The 22,845-nt window shown below is 37.0% G+C and overlaps 2 protein-coding genes across 3 annotated transcripts in view; one reads left to right on the top strand and one right to left on the bottom strand.

Moving 5' to 3' along the window:
• Sesn (Sestrin) overlaps positions 1 to 22,845 on the bottom strand; it is a 291,235-nt gene that overhangs the window by 256,798 nt on the left and 11,592 nt on the right. For both annotated transcript variants that reach the window (XM_069061994.1, XM_069061995.1), the window contains exon 2: positions 12,916 to 13,547. In XM_069061994.1, the coding sequence (XP_068918095.1) occupies positions 12,916 to 13,350 (435 nt within the window). In that variant the 5' untranslated portion in view covers positions 13,351 to 13,547. The remainder of the gene's footprint in view (positions 1 to 12,915; positions 13,548 to 22,845) is intronic.
• On the top strand, positions 8,935 to 10,090 carry LOC138141300 (integrin beta-PS-like). Its single transcript, XM_069062019.1, has 4 exons — positions 8,935 to 9,150; positions 9,229 to 9,391; positions 9,439 to 9,611; positions 9,664 to 10,090. Exons 1-4 carry the CDS (start codon positions 9,004 to 9,006, stop codon positions 9,958 to 9,960), a joined length of 780 nt encoding a protein of 259 aa, XP_068918120.1. The 5' UTR covers positions 8,935 to 9,003; the 3' UTR covers positions 9,961 to 10,090.

Below are 22,845 nucleotides of genomic sequence, written 5' to 3'. Positions count from 1 at the left end.
ACATAACAACAATAAAGTAATTGCAAACCCAATTCAAGTTATCAAATTTTATAAATTAAACTTCAAAATAATTCATGATCTGCTCTCAAGCGGTGTTATAATTCTATACATGAAGTGTTTGTGCAAATGTGTATAGTATAGATTATGATCTGTATAATGTGTGGTTTATGAATGTTTCATGTAACGGGCGATCAAAAAGTTTACTCTTAAATTGTACGGCAGCATATTCCTAGAGATTTATTTTGGCATCTTAATTTGGCTTGAAGGAATAAATTTAAACCTTTAACAACTTCAAACATGAAGTTAAAGCAAAACAAAAATGGCTTCCATAAGAATTATTATGGAACTTCTTTCTTCTGAAGTCTTCATCAGAAACGGACATGAAAATTTGGAAAAAAAACATTAACAAAAATAAAAATGCAAATTTATTAAAATTAATCACATATTGGTTTTATCTAGTTTTGTTTAACTTGCTTCTTGCTTTGAAAATAATAAACGCCCTAGAATTCGACCTTTTAGGGAAATAACGTTTTTCATGTTGTGTGTAACTAGAATTTTCAAAAGTAATTTTGAATGCCTAAGGTTGGTTACTTTGAATTGAGAGATTAAATCTAAATAAATATGCCACCAGTAACCAAAATTGATTGTGAAACGAAAAATCATCTATCACTTAGAGAGAAATTAGTCATATATTTGTAACTGTTACAATTAACTTGCTGCCTTACATTTTTGGGATATCTTTTTTTGTCACCAGAAACCACATAGCCTCCAACCTGACCAAATTTATGGCAACCTAAATCCCCTAAATCCTGGGGAGTAATTTATTTTTGACACGAGAGTACTACCTTTATGACTTATTCATAATCTTACTCTTCCAGTTGAGATAATTTGTATAATTGAAATTTTTTTAATAAACAACTGTCAAAACGTTATCATGTTCGTATGAACCAAACAGTGATTTTCATGAAAATACGGTTAGTCACACTGAGTGTCAACATTTTTTTAATTTAACTGAGCCTGCGCCCTGATGACCGAGACTTTATTTCAAATTCGAAAAATATTTCCACTGATTTATCATTAAATTTGTTTTGAAAATGAATTCGCGGAAAACAGGTCCGGGAAGTGAAATTAACATAACCTTAACTATGATTTGGTGTCAAGTTATTATACAGCTGGTCCATATGTGCACATTTTGGGGTGGTACAGAGTGGTTTTTTACTTAATTTTGACATTGACAATTGTTTATTAAAAAAATTTCACTATAGGTGATAGACTAAGTTACAGAGGAGATAATAGCTATTTATGTAATAAGTACATAATATAGGTCTTTGTGGACGAGCCCTATAGTTTATGGCAGAGAGAGCTTGCGAGCGAGGCTAATAAATAGGGCAAGTTCACAAAGCCTAATTATGTACGAATTACATACAAAGCTTTATGTTCGATTGTGAAGTTAAGTTTCTTTTAGTACAAAATTAATAGATTCTAAAAATTATGATAATTTCGAAGTGTTCTGTTTTTGTTTCTGTGGTTACGAAATGATTTATTACTATTTATTTGAAAACGAACAGTGTTTGTGTTTGAAATACGAACTGAAATCGTCTTTATTTCTAGTTGTAATAATTAGCAAAGTAAGTGAAATTGCGCCAAAAGCTAAAGAATCTTGACTGCAAAGTTTTCTATTAATTCTATTCATTCCTGATTTAAATAAAATTAGGAAAATTTTGACGTTTATTTTGAAGTAATACCCAAAATTGACAAGCGGCCGTTTTACTATCTTTATGGACTAGTCCATAAACAGATAGTTTGTGGACACTAAACGATATCATAAATCATGAATTATAATACAATCGAACATAAAAAAAATTATCAACACCACGTCCTTATTTTTTTTTATTGCAATAATTGTAGACGAAACTGCTATTTATCCTGATGTTATGTCATCGTTTTTTTTTTTTCATAAAAAATGTAACGAAAATCACAACAAAGAAATATTTCTGTCGTGACCAAAAAGCAAATTCCACAAGAACGTAATACCTCACTTTGCCAAAACCGTAAACACGCTCCTATCAATATCCACTCAATTAAAATGCAAAGGTTATCAATATTTGTCTGCTTGATAATATTAGTCTTCACTTGCATCAATATTCGTCTGCTTGATTAATATTAGTCTTGACTTGCATACGACGAAACCATGTACAAAACAATTTTTTTGCTTGTTTGCGTTGCTGCGAAATTCACCCTCTCATCCAGCACCTGCAACACTCATTCTTCTTCTTGTCAAGAGTGCATTCAAACACCTGACTGCTTTTGGAAATTGAAGAAAAATGTAAGTAGCTCAAATAGACACACTCAAATAAATAAATGTTGTCCATCAGGAACACAGTGCAAGTCGTTGCCTTTCTCATACGTCCGCAAGATTTAGTAGAGTAAATGTAAGCATGTTGTACAACCCTGTCAACTGGATGCAAGTCATTAAAAGCGAACCCCTTAACGAAACAGTTCTGATTCGTCCGCAACAAATTAAGATGGGACTTCGAACGGGTAGGTGAGAAACACCCCAGAAAGGGCAAATAACAAGAGACTTGAAACCTTCAGGTATTCCTTTCGCTTTCAATATTGAGTCCAAAGAGCGCGACGACGCCTTCGCAGTACAAAATCTTCGTAGTGCTTCACAATTTCTGCATGTTTCGGTAAGTACTTGGGTACTGACGTTTGTGGACACCTTCATCAAATGCACTGTTTCAAGATTGCAAACGCGACAGTACAAATGCAAGTTGTCAAGTGTCCTCAAGATCCGTCACAGTTCCGCCATCAAATCGACATCGTGTCGTCAAAAACCAACCAAAGCGTCTCGGCAGAAGTGAATCTTATTTGTACGTGTTCCTGTGAGGAAGACGCCGCCGAAAACACTAGAAAATGCACCGGACGTGGTACTTACAAATGCGGAGTGTGCGTCTGCAATCCTGGAACTTCTGGGACTATGTGCGAATGCGAAGGGGATTCGAACCCTGCTGGGTGTCTAAATCCACAAAGCAACACCACAGTTTGTTCCAATAGAGGTGACTGTATTTGTGGATATTGTTTTTGCAAAGACCGAGTAAATCAAGATGAGGTTAGTGAGGTTTCTTGGAAATACGGTTAGAGTCATTTTCATTTGTAGTATTATATGGGAAGGTACTGCGAATGTGACAATTTTTCGTGCGACCGTCTAGACGGGAAACTGTGTGGAGGACCCGAACGTGGTAAATGCTTTTGTAATCAATGCAAATGCAAAGTAGGATGGACGGGAAGAAACTGTGGTACTCCTTTGACAGTTAATTGAGATAAGTAAAAATAACTTCAAGAAAATGCAACAGTACTACGATTCTCTGCACTTAGAAAAACACCAAAACATTTTTTCTTCAATTGTTTTCAAAGCACTATTACCATATACAGATGTTTTACACACAAAAAATAGTTAGATATACTTAGTACAGTTTTTTAACAGTAGCATAAAAATGTAATTTGTGCCCTAGAAAGTGAGTCTGTATCCATAGTTACCAGTGGGTGAAGGTTTCTCTTGCGTTCACTTCACTTTCGCACATCGTTTTTCGCTCACTGTCTTTCACTCGCTGGTTTTCATTCACTCGCAAATTTTTTCAATTCTTTCTGATGACGTAATTCTGATATCTTAGGCAACCTCGCACAATTTACACAACATGCGCACAACCATTTTATTGATGTTACAAAACTTTGTTTATTTTATTTTTTTCCATAGCAACAGATTCGTCCAAAAATGATTTATTTTTGTTTAAAATTTTAAATACAAAGTTATACTCAATTTCATATAAATGTGCATCTAAGCAAGCCATGAAAATCTGATTTTCTGTTGGTATTAAAGCCAAAGCTAGTGACTTTGACTTTCAAACTTGCTTGCCCGATTCGACTAATTTTTCAGTTTTGTCCGTTTTAACATTGCTGATTTCAAAAGCAATGTTACGTCTTTTTACTGATTAAATTAAAGTAATTCTTATTTGTTTCTCTCTTTGTATTTTTACCAAGTAAAGATTTATTGGACATGACCTTCATAAATGTGACTTTTGCAATGTAACTAAATTAAAGGTGCTTTTACACATGCACAGCTCACTTGATGAACATTTATATGAAATCGACTATACTGACTCACTTTCTAAGGAGGTATGGAACAAAACCAAATACAGCACTCGAGAGTAAGGCCGCTTTCGTTCACTCAGCTCCGCTTCGCGTGAACGAAAGCTTTGCCTTCCTCACACTTATGTAAATAACTATTTTTCAATAAATAAGAAACAGAATCGCTCCTTTTCCTGTATCATTACTCCTTTATTGGATTAATTATTAGAAAGTAAAATATTCATTTAGTCATTTTAATTTTATTAATTAATTAAATAAAAACAAAAATAACAATTTTCATACAGTTCAATTAATTATTACCGAATGCTAAACATAACAACAATAAAGTAATTGCAAACCCAATTCAAGTTATCAAATTTTTTAAATTAAACTTCAAAATAATTCATGATCTGCTTTCAAGCGGTGTTATAATTCTATACATGAAGTGTTTGTGCAAATGTGTATAGTATAGATTATGATCTGTATAATGTGTGGTTTATGAATGTTTCATGTAACGGGCGATCAAAAAGTTTACTCTTAAATTGTACGGCAGCATATTCGCAGATATTTATTTTGGCATCTTAATTTGGCTTCAAGGAATAAATTTAAACTTTTAACAACTTCAAACAAGAAGTTAAAGCAAAAGAAAAATAGCTTCCATAAGAATTATTATGGAACTTCTTTCTTCTGAAGTCTTCATCAGAAAAGGCCATGAAAATTTGGAAAAAAACATTAACAAAAATAAAAATGCAAATTTATTAAAATTAATCACATATTGGCTTTATCTAGTTTTGTTTAACTTGCTTCTTGCTTTGAAAATAATAAACGCCGATTATTTTGAAAATATTGTTTCCATGAATAAACATGTTTTAATAACGAAGTAACGTCATTTCAAAACAGTAAATAATAAATTGGTGTTGACATTGATTTTATGAATTTTATAACTTTATTTGCAAATTGATAATATTTAATTGAAAACTGTGTAAGTCAGCTTTTCCCTTTCACCATTTGGTATATTTTTCCCTTTATGGGTGTATCGATCTGGGGGCGTACACATCGTGATTACTACTACTAATGAAAAACCTTTTCGATCGCACGTGATATGAAACGAATTTTTTCCTTCGACGCTATTTGCATTTCGCTCCATCCACCATCCGAGTGTGCACTCTCAAAGCCATGGTTTCAAAAACCCATCGAGACCGAAACGGCACCGACGTACCGTAAGCAATAATGAATTTCGGGCTCTTTGCTTGCGTCTGGGCTCCGACGAAAAGGACCTCCGTTCGTGAAAGGAATTTATAAATAGTAAAAACGAACTATTTTTTCGTCCTAAATCGTCCTCAGCTCCTGGAATCGCGGCGGAACATTTCGTTCGGTCGGTTTACGTCGACGACACAGCCCGAATTGAAAATAAAATATAAACTAAAATAATCCCTGAAAGAGAGTTTTTTTCTCCGACCCCATGTTTATTTAACAAACCGGCGAGTTCAAGGATCGGTGGTCCTCGGTATTTACGCATCCAATTTGGAAGTTCTCTGGGATAATTATCATACCTTCGAAGGTCGGGAAATATAAGAATGTCGGATCAACCCTCGGGACTCGATAAAGCACGTTTATAGGCAGGCCGCGTACAAGTTTTACTTCAAATATTTAAAATATAATCGCGTTCTGCAACTCGCTATAATAAAATTTTGCGTAGAATACGAGAGAGCGCTAATGGTAATAATTCCTGAAAGTTTCATGCCTGCTTCAGCCATTCCATAATATCCACTGAAAATGCAAATCCCGCCTTATTAACATGTTCGGATTCACTCCGGTTGCTCCACGCCATCGGCTAAACTAACAGTCTAATACGTTATTGTCTGATCAATAACGCGACGAACATCTGCAAAATAACGACATTCTGCTGCACCAAACACCACCGCAAAAAATCTCAGTTACGATATCAACCAATAAAAAAAATGGTGATTACAATTTGAATTGTTGGTAAAAGATTTCTCAAATCATAATCCTCGAGATCCCTTTCGAATCAGAATCTGACCGTCTCGACGATTAAGTTTTACAGCTTTCAAATGATCCTAATCTTCTCCTCATTAATACAGTCAAAATTTCCAAACAAAATATTGCCTGCAGTAAATAACCCGGAATGAAATAAATGACATCTGGTCCGGCTAGAATTCCCAACATCCTAATAAAAACGAATGTTTCTTGAGTGTTTTATAATCTTTTCAACCACAATGGTAATCTACGAGATGTGATTTATCTTTAACGGATCAAAATTTATTTTGACCAGTTTTGCAGCTTTCGATGATCTTAATCTTCCTCTCATTAATATAATCAAAACTTCAAAATAAAATATTACCTATCATAAATAACCTAAAACATAAAAACAATCCGGTACAGGTCGTACTTTCAGCTCCCAGTCAGGTGTTTCTTATGGATGCTTTAATAATCTCTTACAAAGAATTGTTACAACGTGATGACAACAATATAAAAGGAGTACCAAGACATAGTAAAGACATAGTACCGAATGCAAGGGTATAACATACTACGTAACATTTGGTACAGTGATGGGAAAGAGTTTTGATGCGTTAAAAAAATTCTCTCCGACCACCCCAATTCTTCAGGGTTTGGAAAGTAAACATTAGTAAACAGTCAGCACTGGTACTGGTGGTGGGATCTGACTAATGTAAGGGTTGTCTCAACATCTTGAACCACCATTTTAAACCACAACGACAATTCAACTCAGTGCAGCGTTATCCTAATGAAAGAGTACATCTTTTCACGATTTTTTCTTTCTTTCTTCCTTGCGAGCAATCCAATTTTGGAAAACATAGAATAATATTCTTCTATTACACTTTGCTACTTATCAGATTGTGCAGATGCTCCATCAGAATCCCAAAATCTTCTGTCATCTGAGGCTAAGTACCAAATTTTCAATCAAGTGGTGAACCCTTGTGCTCCACTCTATACTTTTTTTTCCTGTGAATCAAAGTACCTAATGGACAATTCAACATAAGACATCCTTCAAAAAATTTACCAAGATGACAGTGATGTCCCAATTTGGCATCCTAATAAAAATGAATATTTCTTGAGTGTTTTATAACGAATCTTTTCAACGACAATGGTAATCCACGAGATGTGATTTATCCTTAACGGATCAACATTCATTTTGACCAGTTTTTCAGCTTTCGATGATCTTAATCTTCCTCTCATTAATATAATCAAAACTTCAAAATAAAATATTAGCTAGCATAAATAATCTAAAATAAAAAACAATCTGGTACAGGTCGTACTTTCAGCTCCCAGTCAGGTGTTTCTCGTGGCTGTTTTAATAATCTTCGTAGAAAGAATTGTTTTGCAATGTGATGACAACAGTAAAAGATGTACCAAGAGGGTTTGTTATTTGTTGACTCTCACGTGGACCCATAAAAACACTTCAAACGATTTTATTTCTCGAGATAGTACCTAACGCGGGGTATAACATAGTACCTAACATTTGGTAGAGCGATGGTGAAGGGTTTTGATGCCTTTAAAAAATTCTATTGTCTCTCCGACCACTCTAGTTCTTCATGGTCTCGAAAGTAAGTACCAAAAGTACTCATTTAAATTTAGTAAACAGTCACCACTGGTACTGGTGGTTAGATCTGACTTATGTAAGGATTGTCTCAACATCTAGAACCAGCATTTTAAAGTCCAAACCCAATGCAGCGTTATCCTAATGGAAGAGTAGGTACACCTTGTCACGATTTTCTATTTCTTTCATTCTTCATAAAATAATAATTTTTATCTCCTGAGGCTAAGTACCAAATTTTCAATCAAGTGGTGAACCCTTCTGCTCCACTCTATGCTTTTGTCCCTGTGGATCAAAGCACCTAATGGACCATCCAACATAAGAAATCTTTCAAAAAATCTACAATGATGATAGTGAAGCCCAAATTTGCCTCAGAAGGTAATTCTGAAATGTGTCTGATATGTTGTTTAATATCTTTGATGTCCATCCAGGAACCACCGTCTTAATCCTAATTCTTCTTGAGATTTTTTTCCTGCAGTACCTTCAAGAACACCACAACTTTTTCTACTGTGAAGAACTATATGACGAACCAAATAAATATTTCTTTGTGTGATAACAGTCTTGGTTTAGTGTCCAAGACATGTTCACAAGATTCTCTGTCAGACATAAGATCTCCCGACAAGCTTTTTCTTCAGAATTATTTTATTACTCTTTTTAAAATTCTTATTCTTACTTCGACTTAGAAGTATATTTCTTATTCGGGCGAGCTTTTCAAACTCTAATTTAACAATTTTTACAGACTCTCTTGCGTTACGTAGACAAGACAAACTTCTAATAATTCTAATAATTTGCTTATATTTGTCATTGCTTTTAAACCGTCTTTTTTCTTTTTATTTATCATTCTACTATCAAAATCAAAGAAATTCCTTTCGAGAGGATTTCCCTTGCTATTCAACGTGGAAACGCTGAAAGCATTCGGGCACTTTTCCAGATTCCGCATTATTATCGGAAATTTTTGTATTTGTAAACCAAAAATGTTAGATACTAATTCAAAATGCTGTTCAAATTCTACTATAAGAAATTAGATAATTATATAATATTTCTGTCCTTGTTGAGAAATGAAAAACATGATAATTGTCATTTTATTAATAGACTGATTGATCAATCTGTAATCCTAAATAAAAAAATATAAATAAATACTGATAGTACAATTATTATAAAGAGCAGCAATCGTCTTTTTTTTAATCCTTATATAATCTTTTTTTTTCCGCAACAACAGTTTAGATCGTCCCTATCTGTGAACTTTCACCTTTCATCTCAATCGACTGTCCACGATCAAAAACCGTTCAGTCAATCTCCAAATGTCCAACAACATGTTACGCAAGCTGCTATTAATCTCCATCATCTGGGAATTGGGTCGGGTGTCATCCGAAGAAGCCTGCGAATCCATAAGCAATTGCCAGCAATGCATCCATGCACCATCGTGCGGCTGGTACCTCCAATACCGTGTAAGCATGCAGACGAATACAAATCGTTTTCAATTAAACTAAAAACAGACGCACCAGTCACCACAATAAATTTTGCAGTCCGCCAACGGATCTGGATGCTTCGAGTACGACCACCTCGCCCAAGAAAAAACCGACCTCGCCAACGGATACTACCACCCGCCTAGACCCAGCTTCCTGGTGATGACGACCAACGACAGCTACCCTCTGTCCCCCCAAGAAGTCGCCCTCAATCTGAGACTGAGTGAGTAAACCACAAAGAAAAACCGTCACTAGGCGGGACATTTCCAGACCAGCCCTACACTTTCCCCGTGACCTTCACACCCCGCCGCAAAGAATGGGGGAAGAGAGCGGTGAAATTGAGACACAACATTGCCACACGGGGAGTGGTAAATCTCAAGTTCTACAGCAATTGCAGCAATCGATTCGACGAAATAAAAGAAACGAACGAGTGCGACGTCGAGGTATTAATTAGCATGATCAGGTAGTACCACCTGGATAATGACATGTTTCCAGTTTGGCAGTTCCGTGGAATTTCTTGTCGTCGTCGAACAGGTGCGCTGCTCTAGACACCAACCAGAAAGTATCAAAAGGATACTGATCTATCCTTCACCTAGTGGTGCCGCTCTCCGGTTGAACGTGTACGCTTACTGCTATTGTCCTTGCGAGATGGACGGAAGAAGGGGCAATCCTGACCCTCCGAGGGTCATCCCCGACTGTCGCAAACGTGGCACTTTCACCTGCGGGGTGTGCTACTGCGAGGATGGGTGGGCTGGGAAGGACTGCGAGATCAACACCACCAACACCATCTAGTAACAAGTAAAATTTGAGAGAGCAGAACGTGGGTATCTGGTGCTGACTCGGCAAAAATCCTGCTCGTAAATTAATAATGTACACGGGATCTGAATGTTATAAGAGCAATAAATCGCAGAGACAAAAATGAGGAGTCGGCTATACACAGCAAAAATAATATAACATTTCTGTGTAAAGGCTTTATAAATCTTTCTGTCAGATAAATTTTCCTTTATTTCGCATTTGCCGCATGTGCAGACGTGCAACCGACCGGCAGATATTCCGCACCATTTTATTGATACATTTTGTGCTAATTAAATTCCAGGTTAAGAAGAGCAGGAAATTATCAGACCTCAAGGCAGACCTCAGCGGCGGCAATCAATTAAAACGACACCTGTTAATCGACTTCGTTTATGTGTTTCAACCGTAAAATATCAATTATTAATTAAACCTGGAGGAAATGCGATCGGAATTTATCGGTTCATTATGACGCCGTAAAAACCGTATTTCAAATCGGAACGCGTGAAACGTCCCCGGAACAAACCGAATTTGCGTCCGGTCCGGGAGGCCGCGTCGATTCCCGGATTATCGAAAATCGAACGGATCGTGTAAGTGTAAAACACTTTAAAAAAAGTTCATCGCGGACACGCAAAGTTTTCGGCCGGCGGAGGAATTTGATTGTCCTTTTATGAATATTTAATGATGCGAACAAAGCCGCCGATGTCAGCTCCAGGACCGGATATTGCCGGAATCGCCTCGTAATTCATCACTTCACGCGAACATGTTTGTATTTTGTGCGGGGTCGAAAAACTCTAATTTAATTAATCGGCGACATAACTCAAAACGCCGAAAAAAGGTAATTGACCAGGTCACCACATAACTGCTCTTTTAAACGTGGCGCCCCGTTTTTTCCATGATTTACTGCTGCAAACGATAATTAATTTCGGGACATTAGAATTCGAGTTGTTGCTTGTAATTTCGCTCAGTTGCCGACTTGGAGTTGTAAACTGGAATTTATTGTGTCTAAATCACGCCCCATCATAACCTGCAAGGTGGATGCTCGGGAAATATGGGCCGTATAATTTTTATTCCCCCTAATAGAATTTTCAAAAACTGATATGGCCCATCAACTTTACGGACGCGCATTCTTCTTCGCTTTTCGATTAGATAACCGAACGGTCAGCTACGCAATAGTTGAATAAGCACCGGATAATGCAATTAAATTTTGACAAAAACCGTCGTAAGCTTGCTTCGTTGTGCAATTCGAAAGGCGGATTACATCACCTCGTGATCTACTTATATCTCTGGCACTTCTTGAAAATCACTTTTACGTACCTTTCCGAATAAAAAAGTTACGGCCGCTGGACCATTTATGGGGCAAAGGGACGCCGTCATTTTTAAATCCTGCAGCCTATCAGGATATTATGTGAAAAAATATTATCGAGGGTCACGTACCATAAAATCCCGATTTATCTCCCGTAACCCGTTTATGTGATGTTCAATTGTCTCTCTTTTCGGGTTATGGGATTATATCGCTTTTGCATTTAATTCTGTTTATATCATGGCAGCTTTATCGCCATAATATTCACCTGTTACGTCTCTTACCAGCAAAGACTAAATTTTCAAATTTACAACAAGTGTGAAAATAACTCACGAAGTTTCACAACCGAATTAGCATAGTCATCTTTACGTACAGTGCAGGAAAAAGTTTTTACGGACACTCACAAAAACTAAAAAACCTAATCAATTATTTCCATTGTGTTGCTGAACACTTTTCTTCTTTCCCGTGACAATTTTACTCATAATTCGGCGAATTTCACTGTTCAGCTGGAACTGCTTCAGCTTTGGTTGTTTGTATAAAATGTTGTAGTTTTTATTAAAAAATTGCTGCTCGTGGGTTTCGACTATTCCTGTTTCTGTAACTTTTAAACTCCGCAATAATAAATTTCTGTTCACATGTGACTAGCGCAAGGCACGCGAAGCATTATATTTTTTCGTTATTATCTAACTACGAAATCAAAATCTACTGTTTTATAATTACTCAGCTCAATAGTCCATGAGCGTAGGCGGTTAAAAGTTTTAATGCAAGTTTAATCAATAACTTGGCTAAATCTAATCTGCAAATTGCATAATTGGTGTGGAAACACAAAGAACTATGAAAATCAAATGACTTAAAAAAACTATAAAACAAAAGCTACACGTATGATTTTTTTATGTCCAGAAATAATAGAGCAAAACCTACAAAGAGGTCATGTCGTGAATACTGGACACACACATTTTTAATATCCTGAGATAAAACCTTGGCGAATCTTGGATACCTGTAGCTGATTTACTTTATCTGCCGCTCGTCGGCGGAGATAATAACTTTATCATCAGACATGAATGACACAAAACTTATTTCGTTTCAGTCATAGCAAAAAAAAAACAAAAGCGAATTCTGCAAATGGGTAAGAGGGTAGAAAAATCCAGCTTTGATAAATTTTCGTAATTTCTTTAACGATGCTTGTGGTGCTTTCGGTGAAGTAATCTCCACTCCGTGCAGCTAATTGATCACATTAGCTATGTGAGTCAGTGTAATAAGTTAAAACGTAACGAAATATTATAATCCGGCTCCCGGATTATCCAAATTCGATGGAACGCTGAAAGCGAGCCCCTCCTTGAAATGTAAAAGAAGTGACTCCGGTGAACACGCTCCTGCACTGTTCTTTCATGTTTCAATTCCCGCCTTGGACATTAACATCTGTTGAAAAAGCAGCGTGCCCCCTAATGAAATTATCACGGTTTTGGGCTGGCCATTATCCGCATGAACAATCTAAAGGTTAAATTCAAACTAGCTTATTGTGTTTGAAATAAGGTGGGTCGTTAGTCGCCGATTAAAAAGCGGCTCATTAAAGAAAAACACAGCGGCGAGGGAGAGCCGCGGGGTGGCGCTCCCGTCTCTAATGAGGGTGAATATTTAATGGGATGGGGGCTTACCTGCACGATTTCCAGGATATGTTGACATTTCTCCCTGACGTTGATGAAAGGACAACTAATTGATAACCTTAAAATGATAGGTAAATGTAGCGACACCAGGTCCAAGTACTCCTTGGGGACGTCATTAACGGTGTTGCCGACGATGTCCGAACACGCGCACCCGTTCGACGCGTTCTGCAACCTCCGCCGTTCGGTCTGCGGCATCCGGTAGTGCTTGGGGCTGCCCACCCCGTCCAGCCATCCCTCGACGGTCTTGGAGATGACGTCCAAAGCCACTTCTCTAATTTCATTGTCGCGGGAACATATCGGCATGCAAAATCTCGAAATCAAATCCAGGTCCCGGAACAGGCCGTCGTAACTGTCCGGATCTACTTCGCGCGATCTACTTAGCTCGTTATTGTTATTTGATTTGTTAAATTCGGTTTGGACGAACATTATATTAAGGCAAATGATTCAATTAAACTCGCAAATTATTCCTTGTTTGATTCTCTTGTTTCTACTGGTTTCTCTTAGATCGGTAGGCGGTTAGTAGTAATTGCAAAAGAATTTTTATTAGGAACTAGCTAATACTATTATAATACTGTATATTTTGATTTCAGTTGCGTTCACTTCTCGGATGCGGTACAGGAGACCTGAAACCAAAAATTCTAATTAGATTTTAACAGTAACTCACTTACTAATAAAAAATATGAGCAAAGTACAAAATCTAGATTGGAAAATTGCGAGCTAGTGTCGCATTACTGCGTGTCTCTCTTTTAGTGTCGGGTACGATGACCGTTTAATATCGCGATGTAAAACACGCCATGTACTCTAATCGGACATCTTTCGAAAAAATTAAAAATTCGTATCTTTTGCTAAAATAAATAGGGCACGAATTAGAAAAATCAAACGAATCACTACAAAGATCACTCGACACGCCCTTTCGGGTTGCAAAAATAATCATCGAAACATTTTCAAGCCACCGAGTGTCCATTAGATTCAGATCTGGACTGGAGGCTGGCTGGGTGCTGAAGTTTTCCAGAGACTTTTCAGCCACACTGACGGGAAGATTCGGGATGGGTACGGTGAGGATGGGTGCGGAAGGAAGGTGGTAGGTAATATATACTGAGGGGTGCTCCACGATTTGATAGTGTGGGAAAACCCCAGAAAAAAACCCACTACCAGGTCAGGCTGCACCGGGGTTAGAACCCCGGACCTCCCGAATGCAAAGTGGCGCGCTAGGCGCTTGACCACAGTGCTCGATTTATGAACTGTTTGCGTCTTTTTATTTATATCTACTCAACAGAAGTGGGCGTTTCCACCCTAGTTCTTTCTGGAATTGGTAACGGCAAGTGTGCTTTCTGTGCTGATCATATTTTAAGAATGTCTAATTTAAATTTGAAGATTTATTTAAAAATTGTGATCATAATGTCTCACTAGTGAGTAAAACTTCATTTTAGTCACTGAAAACAATTGTATAATGTATGGCAATAGTCGCTACTATAAATTAAAAACCATTAAAGCTAAATGGGCAGTAGAAACTGCACATTTCTGGAAAATAAAAACTGAAAGTAACAAAGAAAATTTTCTTTGAATCATCAACTTATTTTGCAGATTTATCGTGAATAAATCTATTAATTAAAATAATAAAATTGGTATGATTACGTCAACCATTACTCACTTAATATGCAAAACAAGTTAATTAAACAAAAAAAAAAGTAAGTTCAATTTTAATACAGTGAACATAATAATTCGTACACTCGGTATACACTCGCTTGCGTGTCACGACTCCGTAATTGGACATCAGACAACATTAATATTAATATTTTTATTAAACGTGTCACATGATGATAATGGCAATAATTATTGTTGAATTAACTGAACTTAGAAATAATTAGATTCAATTATAAACTCGTTATCTTGAAAAGTGATAGTTTTGTCTGCAAGTCTTATTTAGCGCGCTGTTTTTTCGTCATTTAGAATAATTACTTGCCTGATTGACTGATTATATTTTAATTATTGTTACCACACAGTTGCCAACAGTCCCAAATTATTTTAGATGTTGTTACGAAACATCAGTAACAATAGAGAAATAGTGCAAAAAGAAAAAGTAACAGAAAAATCCTCCCAATTAAAGAAATCATTCAGTTTTGTCGACATTGACTTTTTCAATTCCTTTCACTCTTTCATGACTCCCAATTTGAAAAAATCTAATGTAAAACGCTAATCACGATTATTTTTTGAGTGGCAGCCTCGACAAAACTGCACTGTTGTTGTGCAACGGCAACATTTTGACAGAGAATGAAATCAAGCATGTTCACAAACTCCATCGCACTCACTTCCTGAGCGAAGTTTCGGTCCGAAAAGTAGTTGAAACATGTTTAAAACATGCCGGGAACGCAAATAAACTGCACAACCCTTTGCTCAGCTCAAGTCGAATAAGTTTACCCCGAGTTTACATAAAACGTTAGTTGAAAATGATGCAGCGGAGTTTGCGGTGGCGCAAGATGCAACTTCGGAACATGTTAATTACGAAAATTACAAGATCCAGTCGCGTGGAGTGGCCGAGATCGATCTCGAGAGTGACTGTTAGAGATAATTCGATAATTCCTGGTGGTCTGAGAAAGTGTAAAAAATTACCAGAAAAAACGACAACGTGCTACTCGGCTCGATAATGTGTAAAAATTAATGTGATATTCTTCGGATTATGGATGTTGTCAACTCTCACCGGCCCAGCCTTATCTCGACCCGGTGAAAGCTAAACGGATTATTTCGACATTTCATAAAAAATAATAAGCGGCTGAATTTTGTGTAATTATTCAGATTTACTGTTCGTCTTTATCGTGTCCACTCTAATAACCAGGTCCGAAGTGGCTCAACATCGATTAAGATCACAAGATACCAAACGCATTAGGCAAAAAAGTCTTCCGGTCAACGAATCTCGTTTTTTCTAATCGGCTAATTTATAGCCGACATTTTTTCCACTATTACGCCATTATCGTAATCCACTTTGTATCTAGTTCACGCGACCGGTTCCTCTTTGTTTGTGGAGCATCTTCAGGTGTCGCCGCCGAAACGGCTCGACCGCGAAATAAAAACCTATCTCTTCTTTCGGTCCCTTGTCGTTATCTATCAGTGCAAATGTGTGGTTAATGCTACTACAGCTGCAGAAACAAATCAAACAGAAGAAACCTTAAAGAGTCAAGAAGAAGGCGGTGCCGTTTATAGAAAAAAGCAGGACAAACAGAATTGGAAAAAAATGTAACACAAAAATGAAATTGTCCAGATTTTAAAGGGTTTTCAGTGACATTGAAAGAACTGACAAATGATATAGAAGAAATCTTGAGGTGTTAAGAAGAAGATGGCATAGTCTACGCATACAGAACGAACAAGACACCACAGATGAAAGAATTGAAGAGTACTAGATGAAATAAATAGATAGACCTATATATTTTCTTTTCTTCTTTTTTGCAATAAAACATATGTAATGGCGTTTCAAAAAGATAAACGATTATCGTATTGCACTTATCATCTATAGTCGGCGCGGCGACTCAACGGAGTAATAAACTGGCGTAATCTTCACATGATTTTCGAGGGATGGTTTCCTAGGGCGCGCGTTAAGAAGTATGGTGCAGCTTAATGCACGAAGCCGAAATTTCCATCCATTCTTATGATTTAAATTTCCCACACAAAACCCAAATTTTGCAGGCTTTTCATGAAGTCGCTACAAACTGTCACGTGAACACCTCGTGACTACTCCACTGGTTCGCCGCGCCAACTATAGTTCCGCGACTGGCTCTTTTTCTTGTGGAGCATCTTCTTCGGGTATCACTGACTGGTGAACCGACAAAACAGTGAATTAATTATCTATCAATGCCTTGAAACGGTAAATGATAGATGGGTGGTACCTGGAGAAGAACACAGCGCTGTTTATAGAACAAAGGGAAAACAGAATTGGAAAAAAGAAATAATATGTAGCACGTGCACAAAAATTAAATTGCCAGGATTTTCGAGGATCTTCCATGACACTGGAACAATTGACAAATGTTGTGGAAGAAATCTTGAGGTCTCAAGAACAAAATATCACTGTCTATTCGTAGGGAACGAAGAAGGAAAGACAGATCTGGAAGAAAAAAAGAAATAGTAGGACAGGAACATGAAATAAATACAGAGTGTCCCAGAACTCGCGGATCAAACTTAGAGTGCGTTTTCCTTGGTGATAACGGAAAGCAATAGCGTTTAAAAAAAGTACAGGGTATAATCGATTATTTGTAATGAATAATTAAAGTTGACCAATCACAAGGACGCTGTTAATTTGAATTTCAGGTAAATTTAACCAATAGTTTGAATAGCGTAGCAATATAATTCTAGTAAGAATGATATGGAATTTTCAGTAAATGTTTGAGCAACTGTGAAGATATAATTTAATTCGAAATTGTCAAACTTTGTATTGAAATCATGTTACAGAGTATGCAGAGTATGATGACGACGGTAGAAGAAGCATATGTATTTGAAGAACTATATTTACCGCGAACCTATCAATATTTTAGAAAAACTGAATGACCAAATTCACGAAGCACTGGCTACTGTTATTCCTAATATGCTTAGACTGGCACGAGAAAATTTAATAAAACGAGCTCGCCTATTCCTTCAGATGAAAGGTGGTTATTTTGAACACTTGTTATAAATTATTCTTTTTATTTTGCATATTTCTTATTTCATTTGTTGCATCCTACATCGTTAAAGTTATAAAATTTGATCTTAAATTTTTACTAATAATGATGCTACAATTAATAGGTTAATTCAATCCAGTTTTGTCTACTTTCTTTCAGAACTGCCACTGTGCTTGATCTGTTGTTCAAAACCTACGTGTAACTCCAGCTTTTTTGTGTTCCTAAAAGTTTTTTCTTTCATTTCGACGATGACGCGTCCCGATCGTCTAGCTGCGCTAATACGTTGCAGATGCAGAGTGTATACATTTCTTGTGATTCCGATTCACTTCACAGGGCCTGCATATTTCACTTTTTACTAGAATGTTTAAGGTAGTAATATTACTCACTTGACGCTACGTCGCCATTTTACCTTCCATCAACAAAGGTTCAATTCATCGTATCCCTCCCGTCAATTTCCCATACCCCTCAAGGTTACAATTGCTCTGGAAATTTTTACTCATAGTCATAACAAACATTGCCGGAAGAAGAAACTGCTTGCGTTCCCTGGTGAAGATTCTATATATTTGTTCGCTTGCCTTTGGCGAAATTATCCCATTTTTGATTATTTCAAAAGTAGCTGTCACTTTTGACGTCTGTTCCGACAAGTCGACCAGATAAATATTGAAAATAATTTTATTATTTCGCACTCTAAGTTTGATCCGCGAGTAGAGACACCCTGTATTTTGTTCTTTTTTGCAGCAAAACGAATGATGGCGTTTCAAAAAACTAAACGATTATCGTATTCCACTTTTCGTCTAGTTCTTTTGTTCGTGGAGCATCTTCAGGTGTCGCCAACGAAACGGCTTGACAGCGAATTAAAAAACGATTTCTGCGTTATCTTTCGCTCCATTGATAATTCATCCTGCCGAGTTTATCACCTTTGCGCCGCATTGCTCTCTGATTGTGCTTCGGTATCGGGTGTGAAATAAATACATAAATAAATAAATTCCATCGAGTTAACGACCCTGCACAGTAAATTCTCCGGTAAAATGTTTTTTTTTTCGCTGTGGACGTCACGATGACGACCGAACGCTTCCAAAATGGATGTTTCTCCACTTTGCCAAAACTTATCCGCGTAAACAGAATTCACAATTAAGGGTTTATTTTCGGAACTAATCGAAAAATTCTTAAGTAACTTCATATGCGGCTCTGCCGTACCAGATTCTATTAAAACAAACGCGTGGGTAATGGTAACGTAAAACCGACCATCTCTGCCCGCGACTGTTTTAATTAACATGATTTAATTACGAATTAAATTAATCCGCGAGTTATACTTAATGGAAATGGGATTACACACCCAACTGCACCTGTACATCACGATATCGCTAAAAAAAATTACAACATTAGCGCAAACCTTTCAATTTGTCCCGTTATCCATCATTATACCATTATACTTTTACAATACTGCTGGTGCTGCTTTATGTGAATTACGTTCATTTGTATGCAAAACAACGAATTCCATTTGCGTTGCAATATCAATATTTGTAGTAAATTCCTACACCAAATTAATTTATTACGTGCTGTCCACATTTTTCAACTGCAGCCGAACAGTCCCGCAGTGCGATGAAAAAGATCTGAAAATCGAGATTTGCAGATTGCGATGCGAATTGCGGAAAAACAAAACAAAATTGACTGAACAGGGATGACGAAAAACTGAGGAACGCGACCGGTTTGAAGTCGTTGAAATTATCGACATTTTAGGGGGTTTCCATTGACATCTAATGATACGAGGGTGGCAGTTGAAGGAACAAATGAGACGGAAGATATCTGTGTAAAGTGGAAGATCGCGCTGTTTACGAAAAACAAAATTGAGAAAAAGGGAACAGGGGATGGTGAATTAGGAAAAAATGGGCAAAGGGCATATGGCTTGTCTTTCTTTGGAAAAGGACTAATAAAAATTACAGCAGAAAAGACGTTATAAAAAGGAAAATGCACCAGTTTGGCGAAGAAACAGTTTGAAATAGTTATTTACATTAGAGTACGGTAGGGATATTTTACAGCGCGAAAATTAGTTGGAGCGCTGTCAAATACCTACCTTACGACATTTGTATTAGACTTTTCGACTGACCAAATGTATTTTTTACTTTTGCATATTTTTATGAAATAACAAATCTCAAGCTTTTTGACATACAGAGCTTCCAACCATTTTCCCTATTATGATTATGATTATTTATTAGTCAATAAAAATTTAAAAAAAAACATGCATGTAAATTGTTTTTTACAACAAATTCAAGTATGTAACGTAAAAAAAGAAGTAAGAAACATGTATATTAATAAAATTTGATATAAAAACATGTCGGTATTGTGTGTATCTCTTTTTGCTCCTTTCGTAACTAAATGGTAATTTTTTTCAACTGATAATTAAATACTATAAACCAGCAAAAAAAAAAGGAAAAACCAGAAAAAAATTAATGGGCAAAAAATCTGATTTGTTTACCATATTTTTCATCGAAATATACTTCTTTAGGTACGCTTATTAGGATAATCATTATAATCATTGGCAAAAAGCAATAAATAATACCACTCTAGAGTTACATAAGAACAATTTACATTTTACTCCAAATTGTCCAAACTGGTTTGTTATTTACACTTTTGAAAATATATAAACAGCTGAAATAATTATTAACATTAAGCGACGGTCTAGATTAAAATTATAATCAGACAAACCGAAATCACGTGCGCAACCGGTAATAAATATTTATCGTGGAGTGTTGCAATTCCGCTGCCATTTATAAAAACTTATGAAATGATAATGACAATTACTAAATACATCGACCGGTCGATTGTTACTAATTAACGAGACCCAGCCATATTTGCAGAAATATTAAACGAGTATCAGGTGCCACAATGTACCACTATGATATTTATTCTCGATACATTTCATTAACTCGGCCATATTAAGTTCAAGCCGCTTTAAGCACGCCTAACGTGGAAAAATGATAGAATCCACCTGTAATTATCAACAAAAAAATTAATTAACAAAAAAACGTTGAATTTAATAAGGCGGAGACCGCCTCGGGCTCAGATAAAAGTATCACATTTCCCTGGAAGGCCTCTAATGAGTCCTGGGACAAGGTTTCGCCAACTTGTATGCAAAAATTCTCTTGGCCACCACGCGAACTCGATTAGACTCAGGTCTGGATACCACGCGGCCTAGTCTAGCTAATAAATTTAAAAAACAATTTGTTGTGTTTTTGTCCGTCTGGAAATGGATTTGTGTCCACATCGATACTACTTATATTTACATAAAATGTTAATTGATAGAGTTGGAGCTGAATTATGCGGCTGGACCTGGTAAAACCGTTAAGAGTCCTGTAGAAAAGCGGTCTGGCGGCAAATTTTCCTGTTTTATTCTTCTGTCTAAATCTGAAATATGTCTTTTAGTGGTAATAAAGTCCACATGCGTAAAATGGGTTTAAACTGCGACGAGTTGCCATACAAAGAACTGCGTCAGTAATAAATTATTTCTATTGCCATAATCCACGGTTTAGCCCATTACTAACGCCGCCGTAATATAAATCTCTGCAATATCTCCTATACCGGGTCTTTTGCTCAGGTCGTTGTTTGGCTGTACCTACTTAAACGGATAATGTTAAGAGAGTCGACTACATTTAATATCGCCCGGAGCAAATCCGCAGAACCGCCGTTCCGTGATTCGAACATTGCAGGCCTCGATTTTATTTTCGAATAATTTCATTACTCTCGGGACATTTCCCTCGGCCGATCGCTTAAAACAATGCGAACAAGTCCGGACAGAAAAGAACAGGACGTGCAATAAAAAGCGACTCCGCTGTTAAGCCGGAGTTAATGAAGTTTCGGATATAATGTGGCCGTGTTGCGCTAATAGCAACCGAAACATGTTTACTGCATTCGAATAAGAGCCAGACGAAAAAGGACCGCCACGCCGATCTCCCCAACCAACGCGAAATGTGATCCTGCAGGATCAATGCCGTAAATTCGGTATCAAATTTTAGTGCAACGCTTTAATAAATACGCCCTCGGTGTGGGTTTCATATCAGCGAGCTTTTATTAATTGGTCGACGAGCAATTTTGCGCTGAAGTGACACTCGTCCCGCCAAAATTTCGAAATTAAGCTCCCTCAAGATCCTCACGACGATCCTGCAAAAACCAAGCGAGGGAGAATAAATTGGGAAAATGCAAAATATTCCGCCCCGCCCGTGAAGTACCTGTTAACTGTTGACTTATCTCCGAGGGAGTTTTTATCCTTCATGTTGAAAACAGCATTACTCTACAGGATGTGCCATCCTCGACGCAGAGATAAGCCCGGCGATTTTTTTAATAAGTCTCGAGCTTCCTGCAATCATATTTATCGACGATTCGAGTCGTTATCCTTTTGCCGTCTCTCGTCCTGCTCTCCCCCACTCAGATCGACTAATTAAAAAAGTTTACATAGCACGTAGCGTCTTTTATGGTCTTCGGAAGAAAACACTTTGAAATGATCTCGAGAGACCGTGTTTACTATAGGAACTGTCAGCTGAAAATAACTTGGCCTGAAGCTCTGAACTTTTCACATATTTCAGCCAACATGCTTTCTGGTATTTTTAAAAATCGTGCCTTTGAATTAATGCAATCCTCGAATTGGGTTACATTGCGATATCCTCTCAAAGAGTCGCAGCTTCATTTGGGAAGTAAAATCCAGAGAAGCTTATTTCCATGCGACTGTTGAAACATTTCAATTTATTTGAGCAAGGATTTGACGTTATTCAAGAGGAAACAATTGCTGCAGATGCAATATAAATTAACGTTCATTTGCATGGGACTAGTTGCATAAGACCACCTGTTTCAAGAACGGTGGAAGTCTGTCGCGAATATTTCGAAGGAACAAAAGGGTGCACAATGGAAGAAATACAATGGAGACTGTAAGAGAAGCGCAAAACAAGAACGGTGAAAGCGAAGAGACAAGTGCGCTTAAATAGAATCCTCATGCAAGGAGTAATACGAGACGATTCATTGCCAGGAGTAAAATTTCCCAAATAGGAGTTCTCAAGTGAGAAATAAGAGAGAATCCGAGACAGTTGCACTGACTGATGTTTGTCGTAAATTTTAAGTAACAATAGGAGAAGCAACTGCTCCGAGGAAATACCAGAAAACTTTGATTATCTCTTGCAAAGTCGGATTGGAATTTATTTTTAAACTTTCAAACCTGCTTTTACCTCTTCAACGTCAGCGCAATCAGCCGCAGATTAATTCTGAACGAAAGAGACATTGTGACATTTGT

The sequence above is a fragment of the Tenebrio molitor genome, chromosome 1, assembly GCF_963966145.1.
Source record: "Tenebrio molitor chromosome 1, icTenMoli1.1, whole genome shotgun sequence".
Lineage (NCBI taxonomy): Eukaryota > Metazoa > Arthropoda > Insecta > Coleoptera > Tenebrionidae > Tenebrio > Tenebrio molitor.
Note: the sequence above shows the minus strand (reverse complement) of the source record. Positions and strands in the feature narration are given on the sequence as shown.

Bases quoted from the DNA above. Each gene is read 5' to 3' on its own strand.
- LOC138141300 (XM_069062019.1), top strand. From the start codon at position 9,004: ATGTCCAACAACATGTTACGCAAGCTGCTATTAATCTCCATCATCTGG. The intron at 9,151-9,228 runs GTAAGCATGCAG...TAAATTTTGCAG, and splicing joins GCTGGTACCTCCAATACCGT to TCCGCCAACGGATCTGGATG. The intron at 9,392-9,438 runs GTGAGTAAACCA...GGACATTTCCAG, and splicing joins CGCCCTCAATCTGAGACTGA to ACCAGCCCTACACTTTCCCC.